The sequence below is a fragment of the Giraffa tippelskirchi genome, chromosome 5, assembly GCF_054371585.1.
Source record: "Giraffa tippelskirchi isolate mGirTip1 chromosome 5, T2T-mGirTip1v1.2.pri, whole genome shotgun sequence".
Taxonomy (NCBI): domain Eukaryota; kingdom Metazoa; phylum Chordata; class Mammalia; order Artiodactyla; family Giraffidae; genus Giraffa; species Giraffa tippelskirchi.
Genome location: NC_137279.1, coordinates 46,470,588 through 46,486,148, shown reverse-complemented (window position 1 = coordinate 46,486,148; position 15,561 = coordinate 46,470,588). Strand labels below are relative to the sequence as shown.

Below are 15,561 nucleotides of genomic sequence, written 5' to 3'. Positions count from 1 at the left end.
TCAACCACGGAAATAGCTGGAGCTCAGAATATAGCTTTCGGTAGGAGGGTTATGGATAACAGATAACACGAGAATGTATACGTACATATATATATATATATATATATGTATATATGTACCTTCACATCCTAGCAAAGATTCAGGTGACAGGTTAGTGTTTAGTTTGCCCAAGGAGTTTAGTCCATGAGGAATAGTAGAGTGAAAATAGGTAGAAATATTACTCAAAAGGTTAACCCAGAATACTCAAAAAGGTAACACCTATACATTGTGTGATCAGGTTGAGAATGTGGTGTCCATGTGAGAAGCTGAATAAGTACTGTTTGACATGTAGACAGTTGATAATTTCTCTTGTGATTGTGGATCCAATATTACGGGAGTAAATGTTGCAGGTAACTGTTAGGCCAGGACATCAGTAACTTAATCATGTATTTAATGTAGTCAGTTCTGATTACTTAGGAGTATTGTAATTTTTTTCTCCTTACTCAAGGAATCAACATAAACTTGCATCTTGACAAGGAACCAGGGGTTTTGCTTTTAAATAAAACTGGATTTGTTGGTATGAGAAACAGTTGAAAGTGATGGTGTAATAACAGTCCGGGCAAATGGAGAAATGTCTTACGGAAAGGTTCAGTTCCTTAAATATTTCAGTTAAAATCAGTGCTACACCAGTGGCACAGCAGTTACTACTGCGGATGTTCCGTTCACCTTGGGTATATCTGCACAAGTGGACATTCGGTAGGGACAACAGGCTTGGAAAGCTAGCATTGAGTTTGGAACCTGTTAACACCAAACTGTTGCATGTTTTTCCTGCCAGTCCTCTAATACTCCCATTATATGATCTTAATAGGAAGTAAAAGTAGTTTTGGCTAGTAAGATATTTTACACCTGCCAAGCACTTGAGAAGCATTGTCACAGGTTAGCATCAGCTGAAAAATCTTTTAAAAATAAAAGCAATCAAGAACTTTGAGATCGGCACTGTAGACAGCTTGCACGGCATGAAATCTTCAGAAGTATTCAGGCACACGTAGAATGAGAACAGGTGAAGCTTGCTTGAATGGCAGGAGAATCTTTTACCTTAGCTATTATTAAGGTACCCTTGTAGTTGTCGTTAAGGGAGATGGGAGAGTCATGGTCAAGTACAACAAAAGGTTCCAATTTACTGGTTTTCTTTTTTTTTTTTTTTGAGAAATAAAGCAAAAGATAATGTGCTGATTTAAGTTTCATCTCCTTTTCCTTAGTCTGTCCATGTGAATGTGCTGTGTGGAAGAGTAAAAGGGCCCAAGTAAATGTGTTCCAGTGATTCCAATAGGTATTCCAAATTAATTGCTGCTTGTACGTTTAACACTTGTTATATTGGGCTTCCAGGGTCTCACCTTAATTAGAACTCTTTTTAAAATAAAAAGGGGAAAGGGAGAAATTAGTAACTAGGTGGATAGATCTGTCTATAATTAGAAGAAAAAGTTATAATAGCTCCTTTGTATACCTGAAATGTGAAGCATATTTAGTAGAATGTTAGTTGGTGGTCCTCTTGCATAGATTAGAGGCAGTACATGCAAATAGAGCCAAGTCCTTTTAAGATTATCTCCTTATTCTAATGGTTCAAATTCCTTCCATTTAATGTTTTGTATGTTTCAACACCCTACTTGTAGTTTAAATACTTAAAATATTCTAATACAGAGAGATCTAGAATGCCTGTGTCCTTGGGTTCCCAAAATCCTTCTGCGTCTATGGTAAATGCACAAATAAGCAGCTTATAAAAACTTACCATCTTTTGGATAATGAAGTGATGTACATTTATATCAAAAAAGTCCATTAAATCAGGAATTGAAATCTTAAGACAAGGACTTTGATTATGCTAGTTCAGAAGCATCTATGAAACTTAGAAGAAATTTTCCTCACTTACATACTTCAGAATAATGTATTTTAGTGAAATGAGAGGACTTGGGTGCTATACTGACGGGAAATAAAGATCAGGATGTCCTCAGTGAAATACAGTTTTATCCTGTCAAAACAATCTCTTTAATGGCTTTTGAAGAGCAGACAGCTTAGAGTAAAAGGTAAAATTCACAACCCTTCTTTCTGTTGGAGAAAACCATAAAAACTAGGAAAATGTTTTTAAAGCAGGCTTAGAATTTAGATAGTAAAACATGTTTCATTTCACATGACTTGTCCTCGGGCCCTAAGGAGGAAGACATTTTAATGAAAATTCACCCTGTAAGAAACCAGTTTGTGCTAACTTGAATCTCCTAAGGGTAGGCCATAAAATAGGTGTTATCTAACTTACAGAACTCTGGAAGTTATTCTTAGAAAAAAGGTGGAACAGATAACTGCCCATTAAAGTCCATGTGAATACTAGTGAACAACAGAAACCTTTGACTTTTTTACTTATTTATAATATAGTCAGTGGTAGTTGTCTCAAGATAAAAATACTTGCGAAGTCTATAATCTCTAGAAAATAAAAGGCGAATGCAGTGGTTGAAAAGACTCATAAAATGTTTGCAACACTGATCAGTAGCGCCTACATTATAAACTTTGAAATGTAATACTTTGAAAAGTACTGTGTAAGATAATTTGTCCCTAAAGCGTCTCTTTTCAGAGAAAATTTACGTATTGAACTTAATGCACACACACAAAAATCTCCTGTGTAAGATACCAGTATTTGGGTGGTAGAAGATACGCTGACCTGATACGATGACCAATGGACCATATTTTTAAGATGCTTCCAAAAGATATTTTATTCTAGAGGACCATTAAAAACTACAATTAAAACAATCATTGTACTTTTTCTACTTTCCTTATTAAGGTATTCTGCTTTCCCAAAGTCATGTACCTTACATGACTTAAAGGGGTGCCTTAATCCCCATCCACCAGATTTTTACCTAGGAATAGAAGGATTCAAACCCTATTTGATACCTAGCATTTTGCTGAAAAGTGTGCATAAACAGGAATCCTGAATTTATTATATAGACCTCCTCGCATTATAAAAGTGAAGCAAAGGGAAACCAGCGATGGAGTAGAGGTACGTAGACTGAAGAGATGCTTGCAAATAATGGTACTAGGGATAGTTAAATTTGTTGGCAAACTTGGTCAATATAAATCACAAGTCCAGAGAAAAGATAGTTAATTTTAAATACCCTGAGGTTCTTTTATTGAAAGGTAAAACAAGGAAAAACGAGGGGTGGGGGAAGAGGGGGACCGCATAAAGCACTTAAAGATAGTAGGTATGATAGATAAGCCATGAAAAGTTTTAAACCTACTAATGACGACAATTCTATTTTAATCAGCTATTTAGCTGGTACCTACTGCTATATCACGTAGTGTGAAAAATCGGATTTAATGGAATAATGAAGCAGTGCAGCTGAAGCCTTCGTGTGGGCCTGGAAGGTAGGTTACTCTTTCAGCTTAAGTGTCAAAAGCATGTAAGCTTCTGGATGAGCGGGATTAGTGACTGTTTAATAATTCAACTGACTGTTAACTGCTTTATGCCAGACACTTTATTGGGAATGTAAAGATAAAAATTGACAGGGTTCTTAGCTATAGTCAGTGACCAATGAAAGTGTCTACCGCTGTTGGTGTAACTAAATATGAGAGCCTAAATGAGATGATGAACCTGATTCTAGAAGTTGGTGACCAACAGGATGTTGCAGAGAGGAAATAGGAGAAGGGCACTCTTAAGAGAAACGAAAACGTGAGCAGAGGTGAGTTCAGTTCATGGTGAGCCGGAGGTACACTGGCAATAGGATTGGCAGAATTTACTAGCTTGAAGTTGGATGGCAGAGTGGAAGACTGGACTGGAGGAACCAGAAGTGGAAGTGTCAAGATCAACTTGTAGGCCCTATTGAAAGTATCTAGTAGCAATGTGTGATACGGGCCTAGAGCATGTTTCATGGTCCAATAATTCATTTTGTGTCATCCTAGTAGTTCGAGAAGAAAACGTGCTAATGCTGTAAATTTATGAAATGACATTTGAAAAGTAATCCAAGTAAGTATTTAAACTTCTGTTTTTATCCAGGTCTCCAGTTTGTGCAGTCTTTCTCCTGTGAAAATGAATTAACCTTGTTACTGGTGAAGGCCTTGGAAATTTTTGCCAGCGGAGAGATTTTTCTTAACTTGGGGTAAGATTTAATAATAGTGTGCTAGAGCTGGAAGGGACTTAGTTACTTAATCCATTGGCCTGATTTTATATGTTACATGTTATTAAAATGTGATTAGTTCTCATCAGTTTGCCACCTTAAAACAAATGACTGTCACATGGAATTGTTCACATAGTTATTGCAGGTCAATTTGAATAATGTAGACTGCACTGAGCTTTGATTTATGCCAGTAACGGTAGGCAGATGATCTTGTGAAACTTAATTCTCTAGTCAGTGTCCAAGGTTCTCCCTGTGGTGGTGGCCAGATAATTAAGATCAATAAAGAGCAGAACAGTGGTCCCCAACTTTTTTGGTACCAGGGACTGGTTTTGTAGAAGTCAACTGTTCACCTCCTTCTGTGCTGCCCAGTTTCTAACAGGCCATGAACCAGTATTGATCCTGGGGTTGGGGATCCCAGCTTTTGTGTACATGCTTCACAGTGTCACTCATGATATAGACGGCATTTGATAAACCATAAACACTTGTGTACCCTAAGCCGTAAGAAGGTAGGCACAGGAGGGAAAATGCCACCTTTCTCATGAAGTTAACTGGAGCAAGCCCTACCTATCCTAAAAAGAGGCTCAAAATAAGAACAATGTAAGTCTCAAGACATCTCTTCCTTTCTCTATTTAGTTAACCGTGATAATCAATAGGTCTAGCAATAATGCTGTAATTCTATCCACCAGTGTTCTTTCCTTAACCAGAAAGGCCTCTAAGCTTGTGTTTTTTAAGTATTTTAATGTTGATATTTATTAAAACCAAAAATGGATGAATGAATGAGTGAGTGAATGCTATGGGCTTAGTTGGGTGTTGGGTGCTTTTTTTTAATGGCAGCCAGTTATTATAAATGTCTTTACATAATGGAACAACAGCATATGTGTAATTTTGCAATTCTTTTTCCTTTGCACCAAACAAGTTTGAGAAGATATTTTTATGCATGCCATGTGCAAGTTTAAATTCTACTTAAAAATAAAAACCCTGCATACTTCCAAGAAATATTTAGAGCAGCTAAACATCACGTTTCCTTTCTGAGAGATAACTCATCTGTTAAAATGGGAGAATACAGTCAGTGGGTACATTTTAAAAGTAACAATTGGAAAGTGATGATCCACTAGTTTTAAGTCTGATATAACCTCACTGACTTTAGAGACCAGAAAGTATCCCTTCATTTTTAACAGGGTACAGTAATAGAGTTTTAACTTTTGTTTTTAAGGCAAGTTTTAACATCCAACTGAGATTTTATTTCTTGAAACATCAGGTGTACTCACTGCTTACTATAAGGAAACACTTTTCTAAAGCAAGTTAAACACAAGGATTATTTGAAGTGAGTCCATCATGCTATACTGACAGTAGATACAAGGCCAGAATAAGTTTATAAATACACAGATGCTTGTAAAAAAGACTACAACTTACACATACTTTATTTACTTGATTGAAAGCTGTCTTATGGTACATAAAATGTTTTCTGTAGTTCATCTCAGCTTTGTTCACAATGAAGTGAATTATATCTGAGTTTTCTATGCTCAAGACTGCTCAATTGCTGCTGCCGCCGCCATTGGTTTGTTTTCTTGCAGGATCAAGGTGGGTACTTTCGTATAAAATCTTGTTTTTAATTCCTTCTCTGGCAAGTCTTTCCTGGATTCTTAGCTTTGCATAATTATACCTACAGTGGAACCTAGTAAGGAGAACGTGAATAAATTACCAATATAACATACCTATGGGAACTAATTTGAAATTTTTAAGAGCTTACAGATGACTGTCAGTGGTACCATAGGCAGGGATGAAGTGAGCATTAGGATAAAAGGTTGAGACCTTCCTAAATGAAGTATAAACCCTGACATGGCATTAATGCAGTGTGTAATGTCATGCATTCATCTGTTCATTTGACAAATGACACAAAACACGTGTGTATATGTACATATTTAAAAGATTAAAGGCAGTCCAGCAATATCATTTTGTAAGATAATCTTCAGTAAGAGTGGGAATCTCCCAGTGGGAGATTGCTGAGTATAGCATGTGCTTTGGAATTAGATTAACCTATTAAAATCGTCTTGAATACTTAACAACACTCATACCAGCATCCTAAAGTCACCACGATAAATCCTCCTACTCCAACGTCACATGATCTTCTAATTCTGCCTGTCAAAAGGAATCATAAACACTATAATCAGGATTGTGATACTTCACCTAGAACAAAACTGTAAACACATAGAGAAATGTTTTTTATTTATGAAGAAAAAGATATACTCACTAGTTAACAAAAAATGTCCAAGGCCAGCCACAACAGATCCTAATGAACCATATAATATCGAATCCCGTGCACAGGGAATGTTTTCAACATCTAAAATTCCCAGGAGTTTAAAGGGCTAGGAAAAATAATAAATTACATTGAGTAAAAGAATATTTTACTTCAGGGTGGTTTGGCAAAGATTAAAAACAAACCATCCTGTTTTGGTATCTGATATGAATGAATCTAAAATGGAAACATTGAGAATTTGACCAGAAAGTACTAAGTAGTAGAGTAAATTAAACCTAAATAAATTATGGTATCATGGTTATGCCATAATTTGTTAATCAGCTGGTTTGGAGATAAGGGCATACATTATTTCATGAGCTCTTTAAATATCTCTATGGAATCACTTGGGGATTTGGCTATCACTGAAGGTAAAAAGCAGCATAATTAGAATTGGAGAAACATGGGAAAGTGAAATTGTTCTAACCATGTTACTTATAATATTTAGTATACTGCTGTTTTAAATTCCTTTAAGGATGACTGCAGATTCTATCTGTGTTAACTAGTAACAGCACATCAGTTTTGTTTATAATAATAAATATTTTGACAAGTTCCTTGTCTGTTTCCTTGCCTGTGATACAAAGTTGCACTTGATTTTATTTCTTTGTTGAAGTACATAGTAACCACATCTAGATGTGATTAAAAAAAATGGAAATCTAAGAGGGTTGGATTTTAGTCTCAGCTCTGCCACTGACTTCTGTAACCTGTAGGATATATTTTTTTATTTGCCCTGCAGTCTGTAATGAAGGGGTTCGGCTAGGTGATAATTTAAGTTCTTTCAAGTGCTAAAATGGTTTTTAAATTCTTTATACAGTCTGCATTGAATTTATGGATTTGTTCTCCCTCTTTGAAAAATACTGCCACTTTAAGTGTGACATTTTCAACCTGATGTCTTGTCGCTCTCACTGTGGACTTTGGGGTTGGGGGGGGCGGACATTTTTTAAAGTCACACTTAATGTTTTGCTGTAGCACTCCTATTCATTTGGGAAAAAAAACTTTTCAGTAATGTAACTTTTAAAAAGGAAGTCACTTGCTCATTCTTAGGAATGAGATGATACCTAGATGGTAATATACTGTAAGGGCAAAAGAAGACTGGATTGGAAGAAATAGGGAAAGGACAGTGAAGGGCAAGTTAGATTCAAGGTTGAAACATAAGGTATTCTTGACTGTTTGCTTTGGCTAAAGCTTCTGCAGAAAAGACAATGTGACTTGGTTCCTAATAAAGCAAAAGTTATATACTCTCAGATCGCTGTTGTTTTCTTTTGTCTCTGTCTGTCCCCTGGCGTGCCCCCTGCCCCCAAACATGTTTGAACGCAACAGGTGCTTCTTAAAGTTGGCAGACTCCAGTGGCAGGTTCTTCAGTGCAAATCTTCATACACAGGAGGTTGGGATTTAACTTCTAGGCTTTTCATTTAATTTAGCGGGAAAAAAAAAAAAAAGATTGTTCCTTACCTTCACGTCAAGAGCCCAGTGGCATTTATGGCCCCAGAGGGGAGGGTGTGAACTGTTCTGCAGGTAGGCCATTGCCCTGGGTGGGGAGAGGGTGCTAGAAAGACTGCGATTGGGGGTGGTGGTGTTTAATGTCAGGTCTTAGAAGCGAGACCAGCAGCTTCTATCACAGGGTAGAATGTTACGATGGCTTTCCCATTTAAGCAGAGAATGAAAGAAACCATTAAGTGTTAGCCACAGCATGCCAGCCACTGCATATCCCTACCAAGACAGCACAAGCTCTTTTAAGGCATCTGGAGCTTTTCATTTGGATTCTCCATAGTGGAGTCCTAGTGTAACCCCAGGATACACCAGAATGTGCCAGCTTTTGGAGAGGGAGCACTTGGACAAAATGATGAAGTGCACTTCTTTGCCAGGTGTGTGAATTTGCTGGACATCTTAAAGGGTGCTGTTTGGATCAACTAGGTAATTTACTGCGCTTTTTTAGAGATTTTCAAGTCCCACCCTCAGATTCTGACTTAATAGGCCATGGGCATTTATGTTTAGGAAACTGACCACACCCTTACCCCAAACCCCCAGATTGGGAGAAACACTGCTTTGGAGACCTAAGTAAACTTTTGAAATTGCAAATGGTAGAGTAATCCAGCTTACTTTGAAAGATAAACATCCTTGTTAAGTGTTACCTTCTAAAACCAATATATGGTTTTAGATGCCAGGGATGGTCCTGCTAAACATGTATCACCTCCCCAAAAACTGCCTTGGTCAATGTCAATAGCACCAAGGTTGAGAAGGCAGTGCTGGTCTACTTAATCTTACAATTTAGAGGTGCTAAGGGGTTATTGGTACCAAGCTCCTTATATTCCTAGTTTTTAATTCTCTCAGCCTTTGTGACATTTCTGAAACAGGCTCAGGGTTTAAGTAGAAGCCTCATAAGTGGTGGCAGAGTGGAAGTCAGTCTGACCCTGAGAGCCTGTCATTTCCATTGGAGCATTTAACCCTTTCAAGGTTCACGTATCAGGAGTAACAGGACTAAGTACCGAGCTATAAATCTGCATGGGTGCTCAGTCACTTCAGGCGTGTCCGACTCGGGGATCCTGTGCACCGCCGCCTGCCAGACTTCCCCAGGGTATCTTCTTTTAAGTCTACCTGCAGGTGGGTTCTTTACCACTAGTGCCACCCTGACTCAAAACTGGGTAAGGATATACCAAGATTTTTACCCCTTTCCTAGTAAGAGAATTGTCACAGCCTCCTGATAAATTTGAAAGTTGGACTAGTGGTGGCTTAGAAGCAAATATAGAATACTGTAATAAAAGTCTTGAGTTTATACAATATATTGAATAGTATCTGAACTGGGAGTCTCAGAAATGGAAAGAATCTAAGCCTGAAGTCCTTTTGAAGTAGTTCTACTTGTAATGTTCAAGGCATTTAGCATTCCTCCTTTATTCCCTAAGTAGTCTGCAAACTTAAGGTTCACCTGCTATTAACAAATTAAAGCCTTTAAACATAAAGAGATTATATTTTAGGGTAAACTAATATTTTAAGCTTAGATTTAGAAGGGCAGCTTTACCAGCACACCTTGATGGAATTAAGGAAAGCTCAAAAATTTCTAAACCAGAATGCCAATTTGATGATTTATAGAGAATGTCAAATTAAAGCTGCTTCATTTTCCACTGTTAAATGTAACTGCTCCTTCAGTGCTCATTTGCCTTTTATTTCCAAGGAGGAGCTGGCCCTACTATTTAAAAGTAGTCCTCACTGTGCAGCTGATTCCTCTCAAGGACTTTGCTTCTAATGGTTACCCCTTAACTTTATTTGCATTATTTGTCTTTCCTCTATTTAATAATCTCCAGTCTAGAAATATACAAATTATGCTCAGCACCCTGTCCCCCCAAGTTGCCATCCCATTTTTCTGCTCTTTACTGCAAGAGTTACCAATGTATGCTCCTCCACTTACAAACCTACCCTGCTTTTAACCCAGTCCAGCAAGACATCCTATCCCCTACCCTCCACTGAAAAGGCACCACTGAGGTCTTCTAAAAAGAGCCATTTTGCTAAATCCATAATACTTTACATCTCTGCCCATGTGGCACAGATAATCATTTGACTTTGAAACATGTTCTTTGTTTCGCTTCAAATACAATATTAAAATTTTTTTCTTTCATTAATTTTCTTGATTTTCAATGGGTTAAACCACCATCGTGACCCTAAAATGACAGCAGTTACCTCCTATCAAAGGTGAACAATCATATACACAAGGGATAAAAAGGCGCATTGAAGACCCCAGTGTCTTCACAAAGCCATCTAGAATTTTGTGTTTCAAGTTAGATGCCTCTTGAAATATTTAAGTGTCAAACAAGGGTACCTTTTGTTCTACTAAAGCATAGCCCAAATGGCATGTGAGACACGAAAAACAGAAAAGGCACCAAGACAAACTGACAATAAATATGGAAGCAATTTATCCAACGTTTGTTCATAACCATTGATGATCTAGGCCAAATTTATTTTTAAAACTTTACTTTTTGGTTGAGCTACGTCACATGTGGGATCTTAGTTCTCCAATCAGGAATCGAACCTGCACACCCCACCCCCCACCCCACCCCCCCGCACCGGAAGCTGAAAGAAGTGTCTCATCCAGGGCAAATTTAGATGGAAAATTCCCCAGAGCAGCAAGAACACTGAAGAAGCAATCAAAATTTTCCAAGCTGAGCAGATATCGTAGATTACAGATTTGGTGCAGTGTGGCAGAGTGGGTCTGCCATAAATATTTGATTCTAGCTGATCCAACGTTAATCTCTCTGGTCTACGATGTATAAATGTTCTTCCTGCTTTTTTTTTATGAGCACTTAATCTGCATTGATATAAAAATTGGATTCCTGCTCTTAAGGAAGGCAAGATATAAATTAACTTCCAGTATAATGCTGTAATGATAACAACTAGGTACAAGGTGTCAGGGAGATGAGGACAGAAGCACCTCAGCTACCTTTGGAGTCAGGAAGCCCTTCATGGGAGGCCAGAGATAGCCCTGTGGAGCTTTAATACACTTGGAGAGGAAAGCATGAGAAGAATCACACAGAGACTGAACAGTTAAGAGTTAGGTGAGGAGCTTTATACGCTTCCCAGGTGGCACTAGTGGTAAAGAACCCGCCTGCCAATGCTGGCGACCTAAGAGCCTCGGGTTCCACCCCTGGGAGGAGGGCATGGCAACCCATTCCATTACATCACAGATCGAGAAATTCGGATTTATCCTGAAAGCAATGGGCTGCTACGGCGGAGTTTTTAAGCAGATGTAAAATGATCCATTTTACAGGGTAGCCCACAAAGACAACTGTGGATGATGGGCTGAGAAGGCAAAGCAGGACACGAATGCCAGCCAGCGAAGCTGTTGGTTGCATATAATAATGCAAACTCCACGTGGTTGACTGAAAACTGGTTAACGGGAAAAAATTTCAAATCTTTTCATCTGATCCTCCTGCTCTGAATATAAATTCACTCGAATATAGCAAAGTTTTCGTTTCTCAGCATTTGCCCACTCCTCCATGATAAATGTGATGTATACAGCCTTAGCACCTGTCCTCAGGGAACTTTAAAATCACTCTTTATTAGCCAATTACAATATGAGGCGCCTCTCGGCAAAATTTTCTTTCCACAGGGACCAGTCTTGGGGCCTGCAGTAAGTTATCGGTATCGGTCCCCTCATCCTTCTAGTTTGGGTCACTTGAATCGTGTCACGATAAAAATGTCCCTGAATGGGGGGCCGTACGATTGCAGAGAAGCTAACGACACGTGCTCCTATCCAGGGTCTTCCAGCTTCAGAGACCATGTCCTCACCCGCCGCCCGCCCGTACCCCACTCGCCCCCACGCCTACCCGCCCACCCCGCCGCCCCTCTCCCGTCTTCCCCGAATTGTCTTCCCGGAATTACCTTCCCCTTCCCGGGTTCCCCGGGCTCCGGCGCAGCCGCCATGGGGATTGTCAGCGCCGCTGCCCCGCCCCGCCGCCGACGGCCGCCGTGGACGGCCGCCCCGCCCCGCCCCGCCCCGCCCCGCGCCTGCGTCCTCGCTGTCCGCCATTTTAAGGAACGTTTCCCAGCCTCCGAGGCAGCAACACTGGCTGTGCCGGTTGCCTCGGGTGCGGCCGCCATTTCCTTTGTTCAATTGAACGGATCACGTCTTCTCCACCGGGGCTTTCCCCAGGTCGAAGGCCTGGAGAAGAGGAGGAGAAGGAGGGCTAGGGAAGCAACCATGCACCCGCGCTCTTGGCACTGGAGGCTGCGCCTTTTCCCGCCCCCGCCCCTCCTCCATCTCCAACCGCCATTTCTAACCGTCGTCCGCGCGCGTGCTCTCGCTCGCGTGCTTGGACGCCGGGCGCGTGCGGCGGGGGCGGGCGGGGCCGCGCGGAGGAGCCGTGCGCGCCGCCGCCGCTTTGTCCTGCGAACGGGAACCCCCACCCTCCCAGCCCACGGCCCGGAAGTCGGCCCGTCTTGGCGTGCCGCCCGCGTCCCCTTGATGTCCTTTGTCCTCCCGCCCCGGGACGAGCCCTGGGCGCCCCTGGCAGCTCCACCCAGCCCCGGCCTCTAGCAAAGTGTGGTCTCGCGCCCACATCGCCTCCTCCCATGCTTTGGTTTTATCAGGGAGTTGCTTTAAAATAGCGCAGCTCCTTTCGCTTGAAGGAGACTGGGGACAAAATGGAGGGAGCACCTCGTCAGTGAGAATGCGTCAAGACGTTTGTGCCCGGCGTGCAGGCGGGGGAAGGCGGGCGGAGTGAAGGAGGAAAAGGCCTGCGACACGCATTTTTGAATGTTAGGTAGTGTTCAACGTGTACCACTCCCTCCGACTGCGACTAAACCTGAAATCTGCATTTTAGCGACAGCAGTCGTCTGATGCGAGATAGGGCTTGCCCGCTTCCTCAGCACTCTAAAGTACAATGCAAATCCTTTTCCCGTATTTTTTCCTATGCACCGTAACAAAAATGTCCTTATCAAAACCTCATGCCTTTTTTATCTATCTATACATTTCAAAATAAATTCCTGGGAAAATGTTCAAGCTTTCGCGTGTATATTACTATTGTGCATAGTCATGCTGCAGTACACAGAGTAAATGCTGCATAAGATTCGCGATGATTATTTGCTATCATCTATCATTAGTTGAGCGTTTTCTTACTCTTTACACTTTAGTGATCTTTTAATACCTTTCTACAATCCCAGTAAAACAGTTTATGACTTATGTGTGTGTGTATGTTTTTTAAATAAGTAACTTCCGAGGAGATTAAGCTGCTTTAACATACTGCTCTGATATTAGTTAGGAAATAGAATAAATGTCACCCTGCCCATGATATCCTGCCAGTTTGGGGTTCTTAGCTGAAAATCTTTGCTAACTATGCTTTGAAATCTTGGTCGGAAAGGAAGTATTTAAGGCGTATTTAATAGTCCATTAAAAGTGGAGAAATGGCAAACCACTTCAGTATTCTTGCCTGGAGAACTCCATAGACAGAGGAGCCTGGAGGGCTATATTCATTCCGTGGGATCTCAAAGAGTAGGACACTCAGGAGCGCCTAACACACACAGTCCATAGAGGAGTGAAGAATTCTTTTGAAGTAATTCATAGTTGTGTCCTAAAGGAAGGAGAACAGGAAAAGTACCAGAGCCATCCTATTTTATTTTTTATTGTGACTTTGAAAAATTGCTAGGGTAAAATTAGGGTCCATTTATCTTTGCAGTATTTTCATACATTATTTCTTTATATTAAATTTTTAAATTTCACAAATGACATACATTTTTTTAATTTTCATATAAAGTGAAAAGTAAAAATCTTTTTTTCACTTTCACTCCTTTTTTCTCCCCTATTTAAGGTAAACGCAAGTAACAGTTTAATACATCTCTTTCCAAAGTGTTTTCTTTTCTCTTGTTAATTAAAACAACCCTGGAATATAGGGTAAAAAGTAAAAGTCTCTCTATATCAGACCTACCTTCATACTTGTGTGTTTGTATATGGCGCACACACACTTACGTAAATGTCTATGGTATGTGCTTTACATAATTTTAGAATTTAATACTATGCATTGAAAATTTTTTCATATAAGCATCTATGGACTTATTTATTTTAAAGGCTGCTCAGCAATCCTTTAATTAGTTTCCTTCTGATTGACCTAGCCTTCCAGTACTGTTGCCAGTTTACATTCCCCATTAACAGCGTATGAGAGTGCTTGTTTCCTCACAACATTTATTTATTCATATTTTAAAAATTTTGGCTGGCCTGGATCTTCCTCATGGCTTGGGCTCCTCTAGTTGCAAACTGCAGGCTTAGTTACCCTGGGGTGTGTAGGATCGTGTTTTCCCAGACAGGAGTCAAACCCCAGTACCCAGCATTGGAAGGTGGTTTCTTAACCACTGGACCACTGGGAAAGCTATCCTCACATTTCTAACACTGCATATTATCATATTTGAAATTTTTTGTCTATCTGATGAGTGAACTATGTTTTGTTTTTTAAGATTGATTTATTTACTTTTGTCTGTGATGGGCCTTCGTTGCTGCAGGTGGGCTCTCTCTCGTTTCCTCAAGCAGGGGCTACTCCTCACTGTGGTTCTCTGGCTTCTCATTGCAGCGGCTTTTCTTGTTGTGGAACCTAAGCTCAGTAGTGTGGCCCCCCCCAGTCTTTGTTGCTCCAAGGCATGTGGGATCTTCCCAGGCCAGGGGTCAAACTGGTATCACAATAGCTTGCATTGCAAGGTGGATTCTTAACCACTGGACCACCAAAGAAGCTGGAAAAATGGTGTCTTAATTGCTTTAAACTTTCCTGATTACTAGTATGATTGAATATTCTTTCAAATGTTTATTGGTCATTCTTTTCCCAAAAATCTATTTGTCAGTTTTTTATGGATTTTTTTCATTTTAACTTTTAATTTATTATTATTATGGAGTCCATTATGCCAATGCTTTCTTTTATGGCTTTTGATCGTGAGTCTTCCTGAGGCCTTGCTTAAGGCCTTCTTGACTCCCATTAAAAAAAAAAAAATTATCATAATTTTGAAAATCATCATATACTCTCTAATAATTTTGATTATATCTTTTCTTATTTCTTAACAGATCAACTTTTGGTATTATTGACCAGGGCAAGTTTGTAAATTTCGTTTTATATTTTACACTTTTTTTTCCTACTAATGTGGTATCTATTTTGAGGTCTTTTGTCTAGCTTTTTGAATTGACTGCTTGAATTCATGTGTTCTCCATCTTTCTTGGTTTCTAACAAATGTATTCCAGGCTATAGAATTTCTTCTGAGAATCATTTTATCATATGTTGTCAACAGAGTTTTGACAGGTAATGTTTCTATGACCATTCTTTTCTAAATTTTCTATACTTTCAGTTTTTCTTTCTTTCCAAGTGCATATATTTGGATATGCTTTTGGTATTAAATTTTAGGTGGCCCATGTAGTTCTACTTTGGGGGAACTTTTCAATTTTTGTGTATGTGTGTGTATTACCTAAGAGATCATTTTGTACATGTTCCATAGGCTTTTGAAAAGAATATGCATTCTCTACCTTAGCATTGTTAAGCTTATTTATTATAATAGTAAAATGTATATACTATACATATATAAAATGTTTAACTATATGATAATAGCATTAAACTGCTTAATTGCCATTCAGCCATCTATTTGTATGGTAAGAGTTATTTCATTGCAGGCAACAGA

At 39.6% G+C, this 15,561-nt stretch overlaps 1 protein-coding gene and 1 long non-coding RNA gene across 5 annotated transcripts; one reads left to right on the top strand and one right to left on the bottom strand.

The window, feature by feature from the left end:
- Positions 1-229: 229 nt before the first annotated feature.
- On the top strand, positions 230-7,670 carry LOC145505114 (uncharacterized). 2 transcript variants are annotated; one of them, XR_014052860.1, is made up of 4 exons: positions 230-1,309; positions 3,285-3,384; positions 4,013-4,115; positions 5,605-7,670. It is a non-coding gene; the product is annotated as an uncharacterized LOC145505114 (long non-coding RNA). The 2 variants fall into 2 exon arrangements; XR_014052861.1 differs by lacking the exon at positions 5,605-7,670 and having other exon boundaries at positions 4,013-4,999.
- On the bottom strand, positions 5,537-14,880 carry COX20 (cytochrome c oxidase assembly factor COX20). 3 transcript variants are annotated; one of them, XM_081486869.1, is made up of 4 exons: positions 11,998-14,880; positions 6,385-6,499; positions 6,209-6,272; positions 5,537-5,808 (listed from the first exon to the last, which is right to left on the bottom strand). In XM_081486869.1, exons 1-4 carry the CDS (start codon positions 12,013-12,015, stop codon positions 5,667-5,669), a joined length of 339 nt encoding a protein of 112 aa, XP_081342995.1. In that variant the 5' UTR covers positions 12,016-14,880; the 3' UTR covers positions 5,537-5,666. The 3 variants fall into 3 exon arrangements, with proteins under 3 accessions (XP_081342995.1, XP_081342994.1, XP_081342996.1); XM_081486868.1 differs by lacking the exon at positions 11,998-14,880 and adding an exon at positions 11,797-11,862; XM_081486870.1 differs by lacking the exon at positions 11,998-14,880 and adding an exon at positions 11,797-11,862 and having other exon boundaries at positions 6,209-6,268.
- Positions 14,881-15,561: the final 681 nt, after the last annotated feature.